The sequence below is a fragment of the Jaculus jaculus genome, chromosome 4 (genome assembly GCF_020740685.1).
Source record: "Jaculus jaculus isolate mJacJac1 chromosome 4, mJacJac1.mat.Y.cur, whole genome shotgun sequence".
Lineage (NCBI taxonomy): Eukaryota > Metazoa > Chordata > Mammalia > Rodentia > Dipodidae > Jaculus > Jaculus jaculus.
The window spans coordinates 36745913-36764661 of NC_059105.1; the positions used below are offsets into that span (position 1 = coordinate 36745913).

Genomic DNA, 18749 nt, shown 5'->3' on the forward strand with positions numbered 1-18749 from the left:
CAAGTTCTAGGCCACCCTGAGACTACATAGTGAATTCCAGGTCAGCCTGAGCTATAGGGAAACCCTACCTCAAAAAAAAAAAAAGAAAGAAAAAGAAAATTGGCTTAGTGGTTAAGGCTCTTGCCGATAAAGCCAAATGACCCAGGTTCAATTCCCCAGTACCCACATAAAGCCAAAAGCACAAGGTGGCACATACATCTGGAGTTTGTTTGCAGTGGCTGGAGGCCCTGGCACACCCATTACTCCCCCAACCCTCCAATAAAAAAAATAAATAAAATATTGAAACTTGTTAAAAAAGAATGTTTAATATTTAGTCTTACTATAAAAGAACAATGAAGGAAGCTAAGCAAATTGGTTTAATGGAACTAAAATATTCCAGCAAGACATCTAATAATGTAATTCCAAATCAGCTTTTTTCAATCAAAACTATTCATCTTTCTAAATAGACTACTTTGTCCTACTTCTGAGTACCTGAGGTCAGTTCCCCAGACCACCCCATACACACACACATAACCAAACCAATCAATCAGTAAACACTTTTTGTTGTTGTTGTTTCTGTTTTTCAAGGTAGGGTTTCAGTCTAGTCCAGGCTAACTTAGAATTCACTATGTGGTCTCAGGGTGGACTGTTGGTGATCCTGCTACCTCTACCTCCCAAGTGCTGGGATAAAAGGCGTGTACCACCACAACTAGCAATAAATGCATTTTTAAAAAAGCTAAGTTCCGGGCTGGAGAGTTGGCTTAGTGGTTAAGCGCTTGCCTGTGAAGCCTAAGGACCTCAGTTCGAGGCTCAATTCCCCAGGACCCATGCTAGCCAGATGCACAAGGGGGCGCACGCGTCTGGAGTTCGTTTGCAGTGGCTGGAATCCCTGGCGCGCCCATTCTCTCTCTTGCTCTCTGTCTCTTTCTCTCTCTCTCTGTCGCTCTCAAATAAATAAATTAAAAAATAATAAAGGTGTGTGCCACCAAGCCTGGCCTATTAAAAAAAAAAAAAAAAAAAGCTAAGTTCCAAAGCCAGGCAATAAACAGATTTTTTAAAAAGCTAATTGCCAAAGCCAGGCATGGTGGTACACGCCTTTAATCCCAGCACTCGGATGGCAGAGGTAGGAGGATCATGGTAAATTTGAGGCCACCCTGAGATTACAAACTTAATTCCAGGTTAGGCTGGGCCAGAGTGAGACCCTACCTTCAAAAACAAAAACAAACTGGGCTTATGCGTGAGAAGGAAAATACTTAGTAGCAGAGGCCAGTAAATTTAAAAGGAGACATAAAGGGAAGGGAAAGGAAGGGAGGAGGGTACTTAATAGATTGATATTGTATATATGTAAGTACAATGATTGTTATGGGGAGGTAACATGATGGAGAATGGAATTTCAAAGGAGAAAGTGGGAGGGGAGGGAGGGAATTAACACGGGATTTTTTTATAATCATGGAAAATGCTAATAAAAATTAAAAAAAAAAAAAAACCCTCAGCTGGGTATGGCAACACATTCCTTTAGTCCCAGCACTCAGAAAGGCCAAGGTAGGAGGATCACTGTGAATTTGAGGCTACCCTGAGACAACATAGTGAATTCTAGGTCAGCCTAGGCTAGAGTAAGACCCTACCTAGAAAACTAAAAGAAAATAAAAAGTCAAGTACCAAAATTGAATCAAGATTTGTTACATCACCCCTAAACCCTAACACATATTTCACCTCTTCAGAATTTTTTTTAATATTTTATTTTTATTTATTTATTTGAGAGAGATACAGAAAAAGGCAGGTAGAGAGAGACAGAATGGTTGCACCAGGGCCTTCAGCCCTGTAAACGAATTCCAGATGCATGTGCCCCTTGTGCATCTGGCTTACATGGGTTCTGGGGAATCAAACCAAGGTCCTTTGGCTTTGCAGACAAGTGCCTTAACTGCTAAGCCATGTCTCCAGCCCCTCTTCAGAATTATTTACAGCAAAAAATGACGCTAGATAATCTTATCTAATCTTTCTAATGTCCTAATATAATTCACTTCCTGAATTTTATCTTTTCTTTATGCCCAGTTAGTCCCCATTTAGCTGGGAACATCCTACAACAGAGTACTGGAAGAACACTTCAGCAGGAAATAAGGCAGGTTGGGGAGAAGTAGGGCAGAAAACAGGAAAGGAAGAAAAGAGAAAGGAGGAAGAGGGAAGACAGGAGGGAATGAAAAGAAAAAACACGACAATTTTTTTCATCTTATCTGTGATTATAAAAGTTTTATATAACTAAAATTGCTCTACAGGAACTTCATAAATTTATAAAAATCTAGATTCATATAGCCATATAAAGACTATGATAAATGAACTCAAAATTTACCATTATCATTTAATTTTCTTTTATCTGTATTAAAACCTATAGCTCAGCCAGGAGTGGTGGCTCACTCCTTTAATCCCAGCACTTGGGAGGCAGAGGTAAGAGGACTGCCATGAGTTCAAGGCCACCCTGAGACTACAAAGTGAGTTCCAGGTCAGCCTGAGCTAGAGTGAGAACCTACCTTGAAAAGCCAAAAATATAAAAACCTATAGCTCAATTTTATTGTATAAAATATTGAGTATTTAAACATAATTCACTCTCAATTGAAAAGTATCAATCATGATAAAAAAAAAAGTAAACTTGTGCCAGGTGTGGTTGCGCACACCTTTAATCCCAGCACTCGGGAGGCAGAAGTGGGAACACTGCTGTGAGTTCGAGGCCACCCTGGGTTACAGTGAGAACCTACCAAAAAAAAAATAAATAAAATAAAAAAGTAAACTTGCAAACTATTATTTTTATTTTTTTATTTATTTATTTGACAGCGACAGACACAGAGAGAAAGACAGATAGAGGGAGAGAGAGAGAATGGGCGCGCCAGGGCTTCCAGCCTCTGCAAACGAACTCCAGACGCGTGCGCCCCCTTGTGCATCTGGCTAACGTGGGACCTGGGGAACCGAGCCTCGAACCAGGGTCCTTAGGCTTCACAGGCAAGCGCTTAACCGCTAAGCCATCTCTCCAGCCCGCAAACTATTATTTTTAAAAGTACATTTAATCATTTGAACCACTAGATAAAAATATGCCAACAGTGACTTCTGGGATGACTCAAAAGGCCCATAGGCATTTTTTCTCCCCAAAAAATAACTGACTGCTGCTCCCACAATGCATAAACTACAATCCAATGGGGGAATGAATACCTGCAACCCCACTAAGGAGCATCCCTATCGAATTGGGGGCAGGGACAAGGAAAAAGAGGGTAGGGTACCAACACATAACATATCCATATGAGACATGTTAATTATAATAACAATCATTTTAAAAAGGCAGGGATGGAGAAACGGCTTAGTGGTTAAGGTTGCCTGCAAAGCCAAAGAACCTTGGTTCGATTCCCCAGGACCCACATAAGCCAGATGCATAAGGGAACACATGCATCTGGAGTTCGTTTGCAGTGGCTGGAGGCCCTAGCATGCCCATTCTCTCTCCCCCTCCTCCCACCCCTTCCCCCCTCCTTCCCCCCTCTCATAAATAAATTATAAAGTTTTGTTTAAAAGGCACTACGGTGCTGAGAAGTGACAGAGGAGTGCTCAGCACTGAAACATCTCTATCACAATTTCCAAGACTCAGGGTCCATTGTAGAAGAAGTGGTGTAAAGAATTTAAGAGCCAAAGGAAGGGTTGCTTACAATGCATTTAGCCTGACACAAAATGGCCTGGATACCCATGACCTCACAGCATTATCTACACAAGACCCTCATAATAGGAGGAAAAGATGATGACATCAAAAATGAGACTGCCGGGTGTGGTGGCACACGCCTTTAATCCCAGCACCTGGGAGGCAGATGGAGGAGGATTAAATTCAAGGTCAGCCTAGACTACAGTGAAACCCTACCTCAAAACAAACAAACAAACAAACAAAAACCAAAGAGAGACAAATTGAGAAGTGGAAGGGGGACATAATGGAGAGTGGAGTTTGCAAAAGGAAAGTGACGGGGGATTATCACTGTTCATTGTTTAGAATTTTGGAAGTTGTCAATTTTTTAAATATGCCATAAATCTATAACAAACTAATATAAACCCAGGGTCTGCAAGATTAACATCATTATGAGTTTTATAGTCTGAAACCTCATAGGTTTTACACATGCAATGATTCTATGACAGTAGATGAAAATGACACTATACTAACCAAATAAAGCTGGGTATGATGGCACCAAAAAGAGCACATGAAAAGATGTTCAACTTCATTACTCATTAGAAACACAAATCAAGTCACTTGAAAAATATCATCACACACCTATTAGAATAGCTAAAGTTAAAAAGTACAACACAGGGCTTGGGAGACAGCTCAGCACTTAAGATATGGTTGCTTGCAAAAACCAGTACCCATGTAAAGTCAAATGCACAAAGTGCATCATTTTAACTAACCAATATTATTACAAACTGTTTAAAGGTATTTTATAGTGAGTCTTTACCTCTGACCCCATCAAAACAGAAGTCATTGTTTACGAGTTTCCAATACTGCTAAAATATAAGCAGATTCTGCTATAATCAACTTAGAGACCTTCAATTTGTTATATAAATTATTTCCTGTAAAACATACCTTTGAACTGTCATGATTCTTATTTATCACTAAACCTATAAAAATATTTCAAATAATGTTCAAAATTACAGAGAAAGTAGCTCTATATTAATTTCACAAATCTCTAATAAATGAAATTCAAGCAATAAAAATGTTTGTGTTACCTTACTAGGAAAATGTATAAGAAACTTTACTCTGATTTTTTCTAGAAATTCTAATCTTTGTTCACATTCTACCTTCTGGTTAAAACATTCTTCTTCAATTTTTTAAATACAAAAAAGCCAAGCCAACAGAAACTACCAAAAAATAAACAAAAAAAAAAAAATGTGAAGCTGAAGTTCCAGGTAAGAGTTGCCAGATGACTGGATCTGCCTGCCAATGAATAAGCCAATACTTACCTGAAGGGGGATTGGAAGAAACAACAGGGGGAGTTGGAGAAGTGAAGCCATCAGCAAGGGTCTGTGTACCCCCAATAGCAGCATCTGGGGCAGTGGAAGAGGGGACACTAGCAGGAACAAGAGGAGTAGGGGCAGATGCAGAAGTAGCAGGAAGGGGAGGAGTGCCAGCAGGGGCTGAGAGGAAAGAGGAGTAAGAAGCAGCAATTAATGAAGCAGTCAAATTAGGTAGGATTAGAAAAGGCATTACAGTGTTTAATGTTAAGATATTCCCAAAAGAATCGTTGAAAAAAGAATAAAGTTTATGTTAAAGGAGTAGCAGGCATGCAGCAAGTAATTCAAGATGCTCAGGAAAATGCAGAAAAATTTTACCTTGTTAAAAACAAAACTTCCTTTTTACCTGATTGGGGGGGGATTGTTTCCTGTATATTGTTATTTTTTATTATGACATTCTGTAAATAGTATATAAAATTAAATATAATAACCTAAAAACAATCATAAAATAGGTATATATAATTTCTTATCAGTTAAAAAACAACTTAAAATATATATACACACATACAATTATTTTTCATCATTTTTAAGAGGCATTATCTGGTTTTTTTGGCGGGGTGGGGGGGTTGAGGTAGGGTCTCACTTTAGCTCAGGCTGACCTGGAATTCTCTATGTAGTCTCAGAATGGCCTCGAACTCACGGTGATCCTCCTACCTCTGCCTCCCAAGTGCTGGGATTAAAGGCATGTGCCACCATGCCCGGCTGCTTGTGTTATTTTAAGTAAACTAAATGTGTCTTGTTTTGTTTGGTTCTGTTTTTGAAGACAGGGTCTTGACTATATACCCCAAATGGGCTCCAGCTCAATATCCTATTGTTTTAGCCTCTGCATGCTGAGATGAGAGTACAGGCACACACCAAAACAAGCTGAGATATGTAACAGTCTATCCTGATGTCTTTTGTGCTCATAACAAATAAGCATATTTTTCTGTTTCAGACGGTGGGGGGGAGCAGAATAGAATTTCAGGGACTACTAAATTTTACTACTGAAACTACTTTTGTACTTGCTAAACTGTTAAACCTTTATAATTCTCAAACCAGGTCATTCTGTCCAAAGGTATCCACCATTATATTACTAGCTTGAATTAAACATGTAATTCATACCTACTGAAACCTCAAAGTACCAGCTGAGCTAGCACCAAAGGCATAAAAGCAAGTAACAGAAATAAAAAGACAGCAAAACCAGTAAAATCAACTATCCAAAAAAAAGTACATAAAGATTTTCCAGTATTTATGGGGTCCAAAAGGAATCTGTTTAAATTCTGGTAAAGAAAACAGCCCACTTGCATTGAGACCTTGAGTTTAGCATGTTGTACATTCAACAGCAAAATTTAAATAAAGTTAATCTTTGTTGAGAAGCACAAGCACCACAGACTTTAAAAAGTTCACTATAACTCAATAACAAACTATATTTAAATTCATGAGAGAAAACAAAAAAAAATAAATTACCACTAATGTGTTACCTGGAAAGACACTGGGAGGAGATGGGGTAGGAACAGCAATGGGAACCCCCACACTCCCACTTCCACTGTTCTCCCGACTGCTGCTCCGACTACTTGGGTGGCTTCCTCCACTACTCCCACTGCTGCTAAAGAAATAACAGCCACCAAAGTATAAGTATATACAGCAAGATATCAGAATTTCCCAAGTTTTTCTGAAATGAATATAGCTATAAGAAATATAATTCAAAGCTTTCCATTTAAAATATAAACTTTTTAGTAAAGTTAGGAGAGAAGCTGAGTCCAAAGAGCTGGGTTTGGTACCTATTAATGAGATGTATTAAGAAAATTGAAATAAGTGAAAACTGTTGGTGCTTAACATCATCAAAATAATGTTACCTTTTTATGACCCAGTTTAATGCCCATCTGAAGAAAATTAAGAGTAAATTTTCCTAAATTATTCCAATTTATGATATCTTGACATATTTCCCCATACTAATATTTATGTATGGTTTTTCATCTGTAAAGTTCCACCAAAAAACAACTTTAAATTTTCTTTATCTGGTCAAATGTTCTTTTTTCAAATCAACTGAAGTTTTATATTTGTTCAGAAGTTTACACTTTGGTATGTCTAATCATTTTTTAACTTCCTGATTATTCAAAGTTGCGTCAGAACATGAGGAGAGAGGGGTGGAATCAGATGAGGTTTGGGAGAGTAGAAAGTGGAAAAGAACTTAGCGCTTGAAAAATGAGAGAGATTTAATTGAAGTTATCTGAACAGATTATGGTACTATGACCATCACAATTTGCGCTGAGGCAGAGAAAATACCTGTAAGTTCGATTTCTTTGATTCACAGAAGCTGTCCTCACAGGGCTCTGCTGCGAGGGAGCCATATTACGGGTTGGGCTAGGTACGTAATCATTTGGTACCACTGGAGGACGCACTGGCTCCAGTGTGCGATAGGGGGAGTGCCGCCTACAAAAAGAAGAGCGTATGTATTGTGTGATTAATCAAGTTTCGGCACAATAAATTTCAAAGAGTTGCCAGTGAAATACAATTTGTAATCAGAAATTAGGAAATGTGGCTTAACCCAGCTACCAATTTGTCTTTCCTGAAGAATCACTCCTCCACCATTAGTGTTCTGGGGAATATATATTGCAATTTTTCTTGTCTCCAACCTCATTTCCTTGTGCTATTGCAATTTTGTTCATTTATTCTCAGAAAACACAAAGGTTCTCCACCATTTAAGCCAATGTTTCCTAGACTCTACTCTTTTTGTAAAGAGTTTGAATTAGTGTAGATGTGTGTTAAAGTCTCTCAAATGCACTGCATTAATGCACTAATCATCTTCCTCTCCTCTTTCCTTAACCAAAGATGATCAAATATAGGGAGAAACAAATCTAGATTTTGGGTCCATAAACCCTACATGATGGTCAGTAACAGCCATTAAAACTCACTTCTCTTCTTACATACTAAATTCATAGAAATTAAAAGGATATCTGCACATAAAATAGACTACTTAATTTTATTTTCCATTTTTACAACCCCTCTTCCTCAACTTACACTATCTCTCTTTTCTATCACAGAATTCAACATTAGTAAGAACTTTTTAAAAAGACCACCTAGGAGCTAGAAAGATGATTTAGTGGTTAAGGCACTTGCCTGCAAAGCCAAAGGACCCAGGTTCAATTCCCCATAACCCACGTAAGCCAAATGCACAAGGTGACACATGCATCTGGAGTTCATTTGCAGCGGCTGGAGGCCCTGGAGTGCCTATTCTCTATCTGTATTCTCTCCTCTCTCTCCTTCTCTGTCTGCTTACAAATTAATTAAGTAATTTACTAAAATAAAAAGACTACCTAAATTCTTCTACCATAAACAATAAAATACAAACCAGGCATTATTCCCAAATTTTCCTTTTAAAGGAAGAGCATGAAAAAAGCAATAAAGAAAATGTAATAGGAAATAAGGTATATACTGGAACATTAGTTGATATTAAATCAGCTCTCATCTTTAGTTGTCTAATTTTTAAAAAATTTTTTCTTATTTTTTTTAAATTGATTTTGTTTATAAGAGTGAGAGAAAGAATTGGCACACCAGGGCATCTAGCCACTGCAATGAAAACTCCAGATGCATGCACCATGCATCACCTTGTGCATATGGCTTACATAGGTTCTGAGGAGCTGAACTGGGGTCCTTAGGCTTTGCAGGCAAGCACCTTAACTGCTAAGCCATCTCTCCAGCCCATCTGTACAGACTTTTTTGTGACAATGATAATACAAAACAGACATTGTGTCAATAAGATTCAGTTTAAAAGAACTTGACATCTCAAGATATCAGCATTAAAAAGCTTTCTTCTCTTGAAATAATACTGCTCAATTGCTTCTTGTATTTCTCAATAATTTACTTCTCAAAAAGCTCCAAGAGTCCCTTTAAGGACTGCTTTCCTGGATCATTCAAGTCTGGCTCATTGATTTTGAATGAGATTATTTTCCAGTGGCACTGTTGATTCTACTACCCTCAAGTCTCTGCATAAACATATACATTAATAATTGAAAATAAATAAGAGACAGTAGATAGGATGTTAGGTCAAAAGGAAAAAGAGGCTTGTCAGATTTTTGGATTTGAAATTAAAAGGCAAATATAAAACAAAATAGGAAACTGATTAATTTCTAAACATCTCATTTGTATACATTGTTTTCCAAAAAATATAGATGTTTTATTTCAGTTTTGCTAACTGAGAGTTAAACAGTGAAGCAAGTTTAAATTTTTTTTTAAAAGTACACACACACACACACACACACACACACACACACACACAGAGAGAGAGGGGGGGAGGAGGGGGAGAGAGGGAGAGGGGACAGGAATAATATACAGATGACTAGGCAGAGACCAAAGCAAACAGCTCATGATCATTAACTGGCCAAATGATGCTTAGGAACTCTGGTCTCCTAGGATCCTGCCCAAAGAACTACCGCTAATTCACAAGAAAAACAAATCCAGGCATGAGTACATCTTCAAAATTTGAGAGCAGAAGGAATTTTTATTTTACTAGGGATTGTGGGTCATATTGCTAACAAAGTTAAAACCTAACAAAGCATTAGGCACTAAACATGAGAGAAGTGTAAATGTTCTATGGGAGAGGGCAAATACTTCCCCTCGATTACTCTACTCTTAACCTTCTAACCATTAGACTCCTAGTCATCCTCATTCTACCCTGAAGATTCCTCTATCTTCTAAGCAGACCTTTTTTGTTTATTTCAAATAACAACATCCTAAACTGGGCATTGTGGCAGATGTCTGTAATCCTAGTATTCCAGAGACTGAGGTAGGATCAAGAGTTCAAGACCAGCACGGGCTATGCAATACCTTGCCTCAAAAATAAAAAAATACGAAGGAGGGCCTTCAGTGGAATTGGGCAGGGAGTAGGAAGTGATGGTACCAACACATTATGTATCCATACAGTATTTCTACTTAGTGAAAAATGCATTAATTAATTAAATAAAAAATAAAGCCATCCTATTCTTGATTGATACATTTTGATTCTTTTGTTTCCTCTTCACCTAACCATAATGTCTTTCCAACATTACCCTCCCAGCTCATCTTTTTCCAATCCTGATCCACAGTGTTTTGATTGAGTTTTGGGTGGGGAGAGGCAGATTTGTTTTGATCTTTCTTTTCTTTTCCTTTTTTTTTTTTTTTTTTTTTTTTGAGTGAAGCCAAAAACAGGGTTATCTGTGAAAGTCTTTCAGAATATATCACAAAGCCAATGGTTCTGAAAGCATTTTGTTTAGCCTTACACAAGTTAATGACCCTAAAAGTTAATAAAGGAGAAATGTTAACCACCCCCCCTTTTTACAGATGAAAAAACTGAAATAATGTTGAGAGGCAGACTACATAGGACCTCAAAGCAAGCAGCAAAGCTTAGCCAGAATTTTAGTCACCTGGCTTCTAAGTATATTATGCTCACCATACCACAATTTTGTCATGAGGAACCAAGCCATGATGCTATCAAAGAAAAGAGTCAAGCTTTTTCCACTAATTGTCCATTTTGTCCAAATCAAATCCAGAGCCCAATTCTGTAGAAGCAATTCAAAGCTCAAAAGTATCATAACAAGTTACACTGAATTTTATAACTGACAGTCTTCTTCAGAAGGACAATCTTGTAATAAAGTAAGATTATAAAATTTTTCTGAAAAAGAAGGAATTAAAATCAGACTTCAATTTGGGCTAGGATTTTTTTCTCAATTTAAAAGTTACTATAAAAATAATTTCTAAACTACTTTTAAAGTATAAAGATGTGCTTACCAGAAAAAGGGAAAATTACACATACACAAAAGTAACTAAGAAAATGTTCTCTCTTCGAATACTCAAAACTAATTTAAGTATATGTTGTGTTTCATTTTTAACATGATGTTATTTTCTGTTATTACTTATATACTTACCCAAGTGTCCCCTTCCCTGACATAGGGGGACTGGGGGGCTTCTGAGTTGGAGGTGTTGTACGTGGTAGCCCACCCATCTTCATATTCTGGGTGCTCACCTAAAAAATTGTGAGGAAAATTCAACTTAACTTGTATGAAATGAAATGAAATGAAATGAAGTGGCACTTTTGAGAAATAATGCTATGCTATTTAACAAAGGAGGGAACGATTTAAATACAAGAAAAAAATTAGAGGCCATGCATTTCATACGTAATTTCTACTCTACTATTCTATAGTTGTACTCAAAGGACTCTTCCTAATGAGGTTTTCAAATGATTTTAAACTTGTATGCAAAAAATTTATTTGCCATTAGGCCATCACACCAACAGATCACTGGCTAGACTATTTGATATTACATTCAACTGATATTAAATAGGCTAATTTAAATTATTTTTAACCAAAAGTAATTCAATCTGAAACAGTAAAGTCTCTTATCAATTCCTTATGTGTTTTTTTGGATTGTTACTTTTAGGTAGCAAGTATATAATAAACACATTTCCCAACTAAAAATATGCAATGATGTATAGGATCCATGGTTAACTAAAGAAAATAAATTGTACAATATACAAAGAAAACTTTAATTTTGTAAAGCTGTGGATTACCCTTGCAATTCAGATTACTTTAATTTTCCCTTATGAGGAAATCACCTACCTGAAAACCTCTAGAAGTTCAAGGCATATTCCTAAACATCTGAACCACAAAGTTAGGGCTTAGAGACCACATTCAACTGAGAATAGCACAAAGCCACAGCCAATAAATGTCCTACTTCCAATGAGAATTAGATTCACTCAGGCCCAAACTGAAGATTGACTCAGGCATGAGAAAGGTATGAAATAGTCCTAAGAGAGAACTGGACCATGACTGCATTCATCATTCCATTCCCAATGCAGCTGTAAGAAATATGGGCACTCTGGGAATAATGAATGTCATCAATGGAGTGTATCAACACAGAGAAAGCCCTAGAAATCCAGCTACTTTCAAATGGGTCAGTCACAAATGTAGCTCAAAAAGCAACCTCACACTGTTTGAGACTAATGGGTTACTATTCACAAAATGATTCATACATGACTTATTATTTTGGATTGTCACTTTAAAACATAAGATAGTCTGCAATATTAAAAATCAAACTTCAAGATATTATATCATGGGAGTCAGAATACATGTATAAATTTTAAAATATAAATTTTAAGAAAACAAACCAATACTGTATAGAGTATTGAAGCTATCAAAATTAACTCTGGCTTGAGTTGGTGTTTTTAAAGTTTTGAAATACTATTTATCAGAACAGACAAGTATAGTGAATGAAATTAATTCTCCACATGAATAGCTCAGTGAACAAGTTGTGTGTGATGTTAAATTATCTTTAATGACAAATGATGCCTTAGAAATGCAAACATTTTTAATGTGAAATATTTCTTTATAATCCTTTTCTGTTGAACAATAAAATCAAAATATGCAATTATAAAGAAAGAATAAAAATTAAATTATTCTTGCTCTCTTCCTCTTTAATGAGCAGAATGTATGTAAATTATATCTTTAAAATGTCAGAGGAAGCTTAGAATAAAAATCAATTCACATTTGGAGAAAATTTTGCAAGTAATCTGACAAGTAACCATTATATCTTTTAAGAAAAACTACACATCTTAATTTAATGGTACAAGGTTTGAAAAATCATAGTAGACAAAGTCCTTTAAGCTCAACCTTAAACAACATAAAACCCAAAGTTACTATAAGAGATGAAGGAGAAATGAACCAAACACTAAACTATAAATCAATTTCCTAGAAATAGGGAAGAAAAGGAGCAAGAATAGAAGAATAAAAGAGAAATTTATTCTATATATGGGATAGATTTGAAACTTTCCAACTTTGATTTGGTTTAGGTTTTTTAGTAAGATGTTTTTGTTTAAATTGCAGTACCTTTTTTGTTTGTTTGTTTTTATTTTTGTTTCCAAGGTAGGGTCTCAGTCTAGCCCAGGCTGACCTGGAATTAGTCTCAGGCTGGCCTTGAACTCACAGTGACCCTCCACCTCAGCCTCCCAAGTGCTGGGATTAAAAGTGTACACCACTTCACCCAGCTAAACTGCAGTACCTGTTTATGTCATAAAATATTCTCTACGAAATAAGTAATCTAGACTAACAGTTAAAGCATTTGCCTGCAAAGCCTAAGGACCCAAGTTTGATTCCCCAGTAACCACATAAGCTAGATGCACAAGGTGGCATATATGTCTGGAGTTCTTTCCAGTGGAGGGAGGCCCTGGCATGTCCATTCTCCCTCCTTCCTCCATCCTTCTCTCACTCTCTCAAATAAATATAAATAATCTATAAATTAAAATCTAGTTGGCATATCTATGCAAAAATCAATATATTTTTTATTACACAGAATCTGCAAATGTCTGTTTGGTTTATGGACTGGCTAAATAACTTAGACAAACTAGAAAATCCCTTTAAAAAACTCCAAGCAACCTTTTTCAGTTTTTTTGTATGTGAAGCTTCATTTGTGTATGGGCTCACATATATATGCAGATATGTTTGCAAATGTGTATACTTGCATGTGGAGGCCAAAGTTCTACTTTGGGTATCTTCTTCAGTCATTTGTCACCTTACTTTGTGAAACAAGGGTCTCTCCAAACCTAGAGCACAATGATTCAGCTACACTGGCTAGTCAGCAAGCCCTAGGGATCCTCTTGTCTCCACCTCCCCAACACTGGGATCACAGGAACATGCCACACCTGACATTTTATGTGTACTGAAGATTTGAACTTGGTCCTCATGTTTGCATGGCAAGCACTGTACCCACTGATTCTTTCTACATCATCCAAACAACCTAATTTCATATTTCATTGATAACTATATTATCTATTAAGCTGTTAAGTTTTTTCAATATTTCTTCAAGACAGTTTTTTTCTATGACAAATGTTTCTGTGCTACAGAAAGCAATGAAAGTACTACAAAGACTATAATCATTAATATCAATCTCAAGAAAAATGAAATTAATGCCCAAAAAAGAGTAATAAAATTATAATTAAAGTTAAATAATAGCTCAAATCTAAAATATGTGGTAAAGAAAATTTTACTAACTGACCATCATGGGATTAAAAATATTTCAAGTCAAGTCTTTTAGAGAAAACATTTTCTGACAAGGAACAAAATAAATGACTAAACCATATGCATGGTAGAGGGAAACTCAACACATTCATGTGTATGTGTGTGTGTGTACATATATATATATGTGATATATATATATAAAATATACATATATACACACATTTAACAAACTCAGGACACAGAATAACAGAGACTACAATCACTTTAAACTAATAATTCTTCTTGAAACTTTTAAAAATATAAGCGTATGAGTGGGTATGGTGATGGATTCTGAAATCCAAGCTACTCTTAAGGGTATGGTGGAAGAATGGCTACAGCCCAGTACAAGGAGTACCTGGGCAAAAGTATAAGACCCCCATTTCAAAAATGGGAGGATGTCTGGGTGTATAACTCAGTGTTATAATGCTTACTTAGCATATTTGAGACCCCAGTTCTATCTTTGGGGGGAGGAATCTCACTAAAACTATCACCTGATACTCCCTGGGGGAAAAAAAACTCACTAGAACTATCATCGAATCATGAGCAGAAACACTCATTACAATCTTCAAGGTTTTATTAGGTATTCCACTGAATTTGGTGGCTGACCTCAAATAATAACTTCATTATGGAAATATCATTTATTCCATTAAGCAAAAAGTCAACAGCTAAATGAGGCAAGTATTAAGGACAAGCAGGAATAGTAGGGAGAATGCTATTTTCCTCCTACTACAGAGAAACCTTTAAAACAGAAAAAAAAAAAAAATATTTCACTCAAGTTATGAAGGTTAAGGCTTGTCCACAGCTCATGTACTCTTCCATATGATGAAGCAATGTACATAATATGGATAGGAGGAGTTCCTCTATGACAAAGCATAGGGTGGTCTCCTAGACTTTCTACAGCCAGTATTACCCATCAGGCCAATTATAATGTCTCAATATTTATTTTCTCTCCCAACTTTCCTGTTAGGGGAAGGTACTGTGTGACTTTATGGAGTGATGTGGAGAAGTATCTATTTATCCCAGATATAGTGGTATGGCACCAATCATATACCAAAGAAATGAAGTCACTCAAGTCTAGCTTGATAAACCAATGAGTGTAACTAGAATTGGGTGAGGGGTTGCTTACAGAAGCATCTGCAATTTATGGGTATTTCTATCACCCACCAAAAGGTCAGCCTTTTGGTGCCTCTTAAGCTACCTGCTGAGAGCCCTATGGGCTCCTTGCTATTCCAAGAGGTAATGTTAGTGAGCCCCATCTTACGAGGTTCTCCTGTAGATAACAAAAGCTGCTCTGGTTTCAAGGCAGCAACTGTCATGCCATGCCCCAAGGACAGAGTTCCACAATAGAATGCTTCACAGAGAAAGTCTCAGTGAGTTAATTTATATATACACACACACACACACACACATACATACATACATACATACATACATACATATGGTGGCACATGTTTAAACATCAACACTTAGGAGAAGGAGAAGCAGGATTATGCAAGTTTGAGAGCTACAAAAGACCCTATTTTCCAAAAACAGAATATAGGATTTGGGGCGGTAGCTCAGTGGTAGAAAATGTGTCTCCCATGCTCAAAGCCCTTGGATTTGATGCACAGTTTCACAAATAAAACTGTAATAATTAAAATTTCAAGGGATGTACAGATGGCTTAGCAGTTAAGGCATTTGCCCGCAAATGCAAAGGATCCTGGTTCAATTCTCCAGGACCCACATAAGCCAGATGCACAAGGGGATGCATACATCTAGAGTTCGTTTGCAGTGGCTGGAGGCCCTGGTGCGCCCATTCTCTCTCCCTCCCTCCCTCCCTCCCTCCCTCTTTCTCTCTCAAATAAATAAATAAAATATATTTTTTTAAAAAATGGAAAAGATGAACCAGAATTAAATATAGAAAAAGGAAGAGGGTGGTAAATTGTGTCTATTTTGTAGATCAGAGGATATGAATAAAAATGGTCGAGCACCTCAGGTCTTAATTTCCTGTCCAAAATTCTACTCCACTATAGTACCATCTAGTGTACAGCAAAGATTGATATTCTCTAAATATAACTCATCAGGTCTTTCCAGGGGCTCCTCAGCTGGAGTATCTCTTACATGGGAACAGACACTAAACACAGGAAAAGCAACAAGGAAACAGTGGAGCCTATATGACACAAGCTTGGGATAGTGGCTTGGGCAATGTCTAGGGCAAAAGATGGCTATTTCTGTGTTTTTTCCAAGTAATACTTCTGTGTACTTCTACCACTGTGGTTAGCACAGCAAAAAACAAAAATTGAACACAGCTTGCTTTCATCCTGTTCACTGCAACCTTTTATGTTAACCAGAAGGAAAGTCCAATTCCATATACCTAACTTACCAAGACTCCAATACAAGGAAGGCATTTGCCTGGGCTCCTCTAGTCAGATCTACCTACCATGACAGGAAAAATTTCTAGGGCCATGGTAATGCTCATTAGTGATTCAGAACACAATCATCTTGTCTTCCGGCGATCACTTAATACAATGAGGACATAATGAAAACAAGGTACTGAGTAGAACAAATATAAATTTGAAAAGAAATTATAAAACAAATGCATGGTAAGCTTGATGAAAATAATTTTAGTAACATTTTATTTGATAGGCTTCTTGAATATAGCTGAATTACTTTGACCATAAATTCTCTGAAACAAACTGTTGTTCAAGCAACTCATAAGAGAAAATATTACCTTTTTAGTAATGCTAGGAATCGAATGAGGGCCAATACATGCTAGACAAGTGTTCTGCCACTGAGAAATAACTCCAGCCCCAATCTCTTCTTTTTGTTGTTTTAGCTTTTATTTTTATTAGTATACAAAGTATTAGTATACAAAGAATTCCTAATTCTTAATTTATATTTTGTTCAACATTATCATGCAGTTTTATGTTATATATACAATTAAAATTTGCCTTTAAAATTCTTATATATATGACATCTGTTTTTAAAAAGGACCAATTCTTTTTTGTAAAGAATACATGATACTGCAACTTAAAAAAACACACAACAGTATTTTCTGCTTTGTAATTTCTTTATATTGAATCAAGATATAGTAATATATAGTCAATAAAATATACCATTTATAGAATAAAAGGCTATTACACAGGGGGAGGGTTAAATAAAGCACATTAGTTGGCCCTCCAATTTATAAGAAAATTTCTACATTCACAAAAATCTAGCTAGTTTTATTTCACGTTCTATAATAACACAATGTATATTTCAGTACCATGAAATACAGTAACATTGCAAAATGCCCATCCATTCTGCAAGTATTTACTAAGTCCCTTATATGGGTCAGGTACTGTTTTAGGCACAAAGGACAGAGCAGTAAATAAAACAGACAGAAATATCTACTCTCACAGAACATGAGGACACACTATAAAGTTTCCTAACAAAAATAAACAAGGATAATATGTTGGTTTTAAAAGGCCAAATATCTCTTTACTCCCCATATGTAATATTCTACATAAGAACAAAGAATGGAAATCCAGCCCTGGAATCTCTTACCTTAAATCTAAGCAACCACTTAATGCATAAATGGAGCAAATAAAAGAGGTAAGGAAGAAAAGCATTGAAAGGTTAGTTGGAACCTCAAGATGTGAAGACAAAGGAAAAAAGAAAAAACAAGTTAAGCAATCAGCATTAACAAAATAATGTTTCAGTAGATCACAGAGAGTGGCTAAAGCAGAATGTGTCATGAACAGGAGTTTCTTTGATGAAATTATATGACACTGTTATGTTTAAAAATTTTGAATTCAAGTTTCTTTGATGAAATTATATGACACTGTTTTGTTTAAAACATTGAATTCATTAAAGATTTGTTTAAAGTAGTGACCTTTAAACACAATAATACAAACACTAAAAAAATTAAAGTCCTAAAAGAAAACCATTTTACTTTGATGATTAAACAGGAGAGGATCACTTTCTTATTATATGAACAGGCAAGCACAATCTTTTCTTTAATAATCCAAGTATCTTTTGGCATTAGATTCTGTAGCACCCTAAAATACTCTATTAGCAGTTGTTAGCCTTAAATTTTCCTCAAGTTCAGTTCCAGCTTTTTTGACGCATCCTATTTCAATAAGCTCAAATAAGTAATCTAAGTATGTGTTAAAATCAAGTATCTAAGTATGTGTTAAAATCAAGTATCAAATTCCAGATCATTATGCTCATTCAAAACACCAAGGAAAACAAAGACTTTTTTCACAAGATATATACTACAAATTTTCTTTTAAAATGGTTGTACAGGGCTGGAGAGAAGGCTTAGCGGTTAAGCGCTTGCCTGTGAAGCCTAAGGACCCCGGTTCAAGGCTCAATTCTCCAGGACCCATGTTAGCCAGATGCACAAGGGAGCGCACGTGTCTGAGAGTTCGTTTGCAGTGGCTGGAAGCCCTGGCATGCCCATTCTCTCTCTCTCTGTGTCACTCTCCAATAAATAAATAAATAATGAGCAAAAAAAAATTTTTTACATGATTGTACAATAAATTTAGACTTAAGTGATTTCTGCCCAAAAGTGTAGCATATTTTATTTAAATATTTTTGCATTAGGAAAATATCAACTTCATGTACATTTGTGTACAATTTCACTATAGGCATTTTTTTTAATTTATTGAAGTCATATTTAGCAGGTCATTATCTTTCCTATCACTGTTGAGGTGTTAAATTTTCAATAACCTAACACTTAGCTAAGGCTTTATCAAGCAGGTCCAACCTGCAGCCAGT

At 36.2% G+C, this 18749-nt stretch overlaps 1 protein-coding gene across 24 annotated transcripts in view; it reads right to left on the reverse strand.

Moving 5' to 3' along the window:
• Abi2 (abl interactor 2) overlaps nucleotides 1-18749 on the reverse strand; it is a 128710-nt gene that overhangs the window by 37795 nt on the left and 72166 nt on the right. For 3 of the 24 annotated variants that reach the window (XM_045148039.1, XM_004653567.2, XM_004653569.2), the window contains 4 exons: nucleotides 10887-10984; nucleotides 7270-7416; nucleotides 6465-6589; nucleotides 4954-5127 (listed from right to left, as the gene is read on the reverse strand). In XM_045148039.1, the coding sequence (XP_045003974.1) occupies nucleotides 4954-5127; nucleotides 6465-6589; nucleotides 7270-7416; nucleotides 10887-10984 (544 nt within the window). Of the gene's footprint in view, nucleotides 1-4953; nucleotides 5128-6464; nucleotides 6590-7269; nucleotides 7417-10886; nucleotides 10985-17534; nucleotides 17553-18749 lie in introns of all 24 variants that reach the window. The other 21 variants (XM_045148038.1, XM_045148048.1, XM_045148043.1 and 18 more) reach the window with 9 other exon arrangements.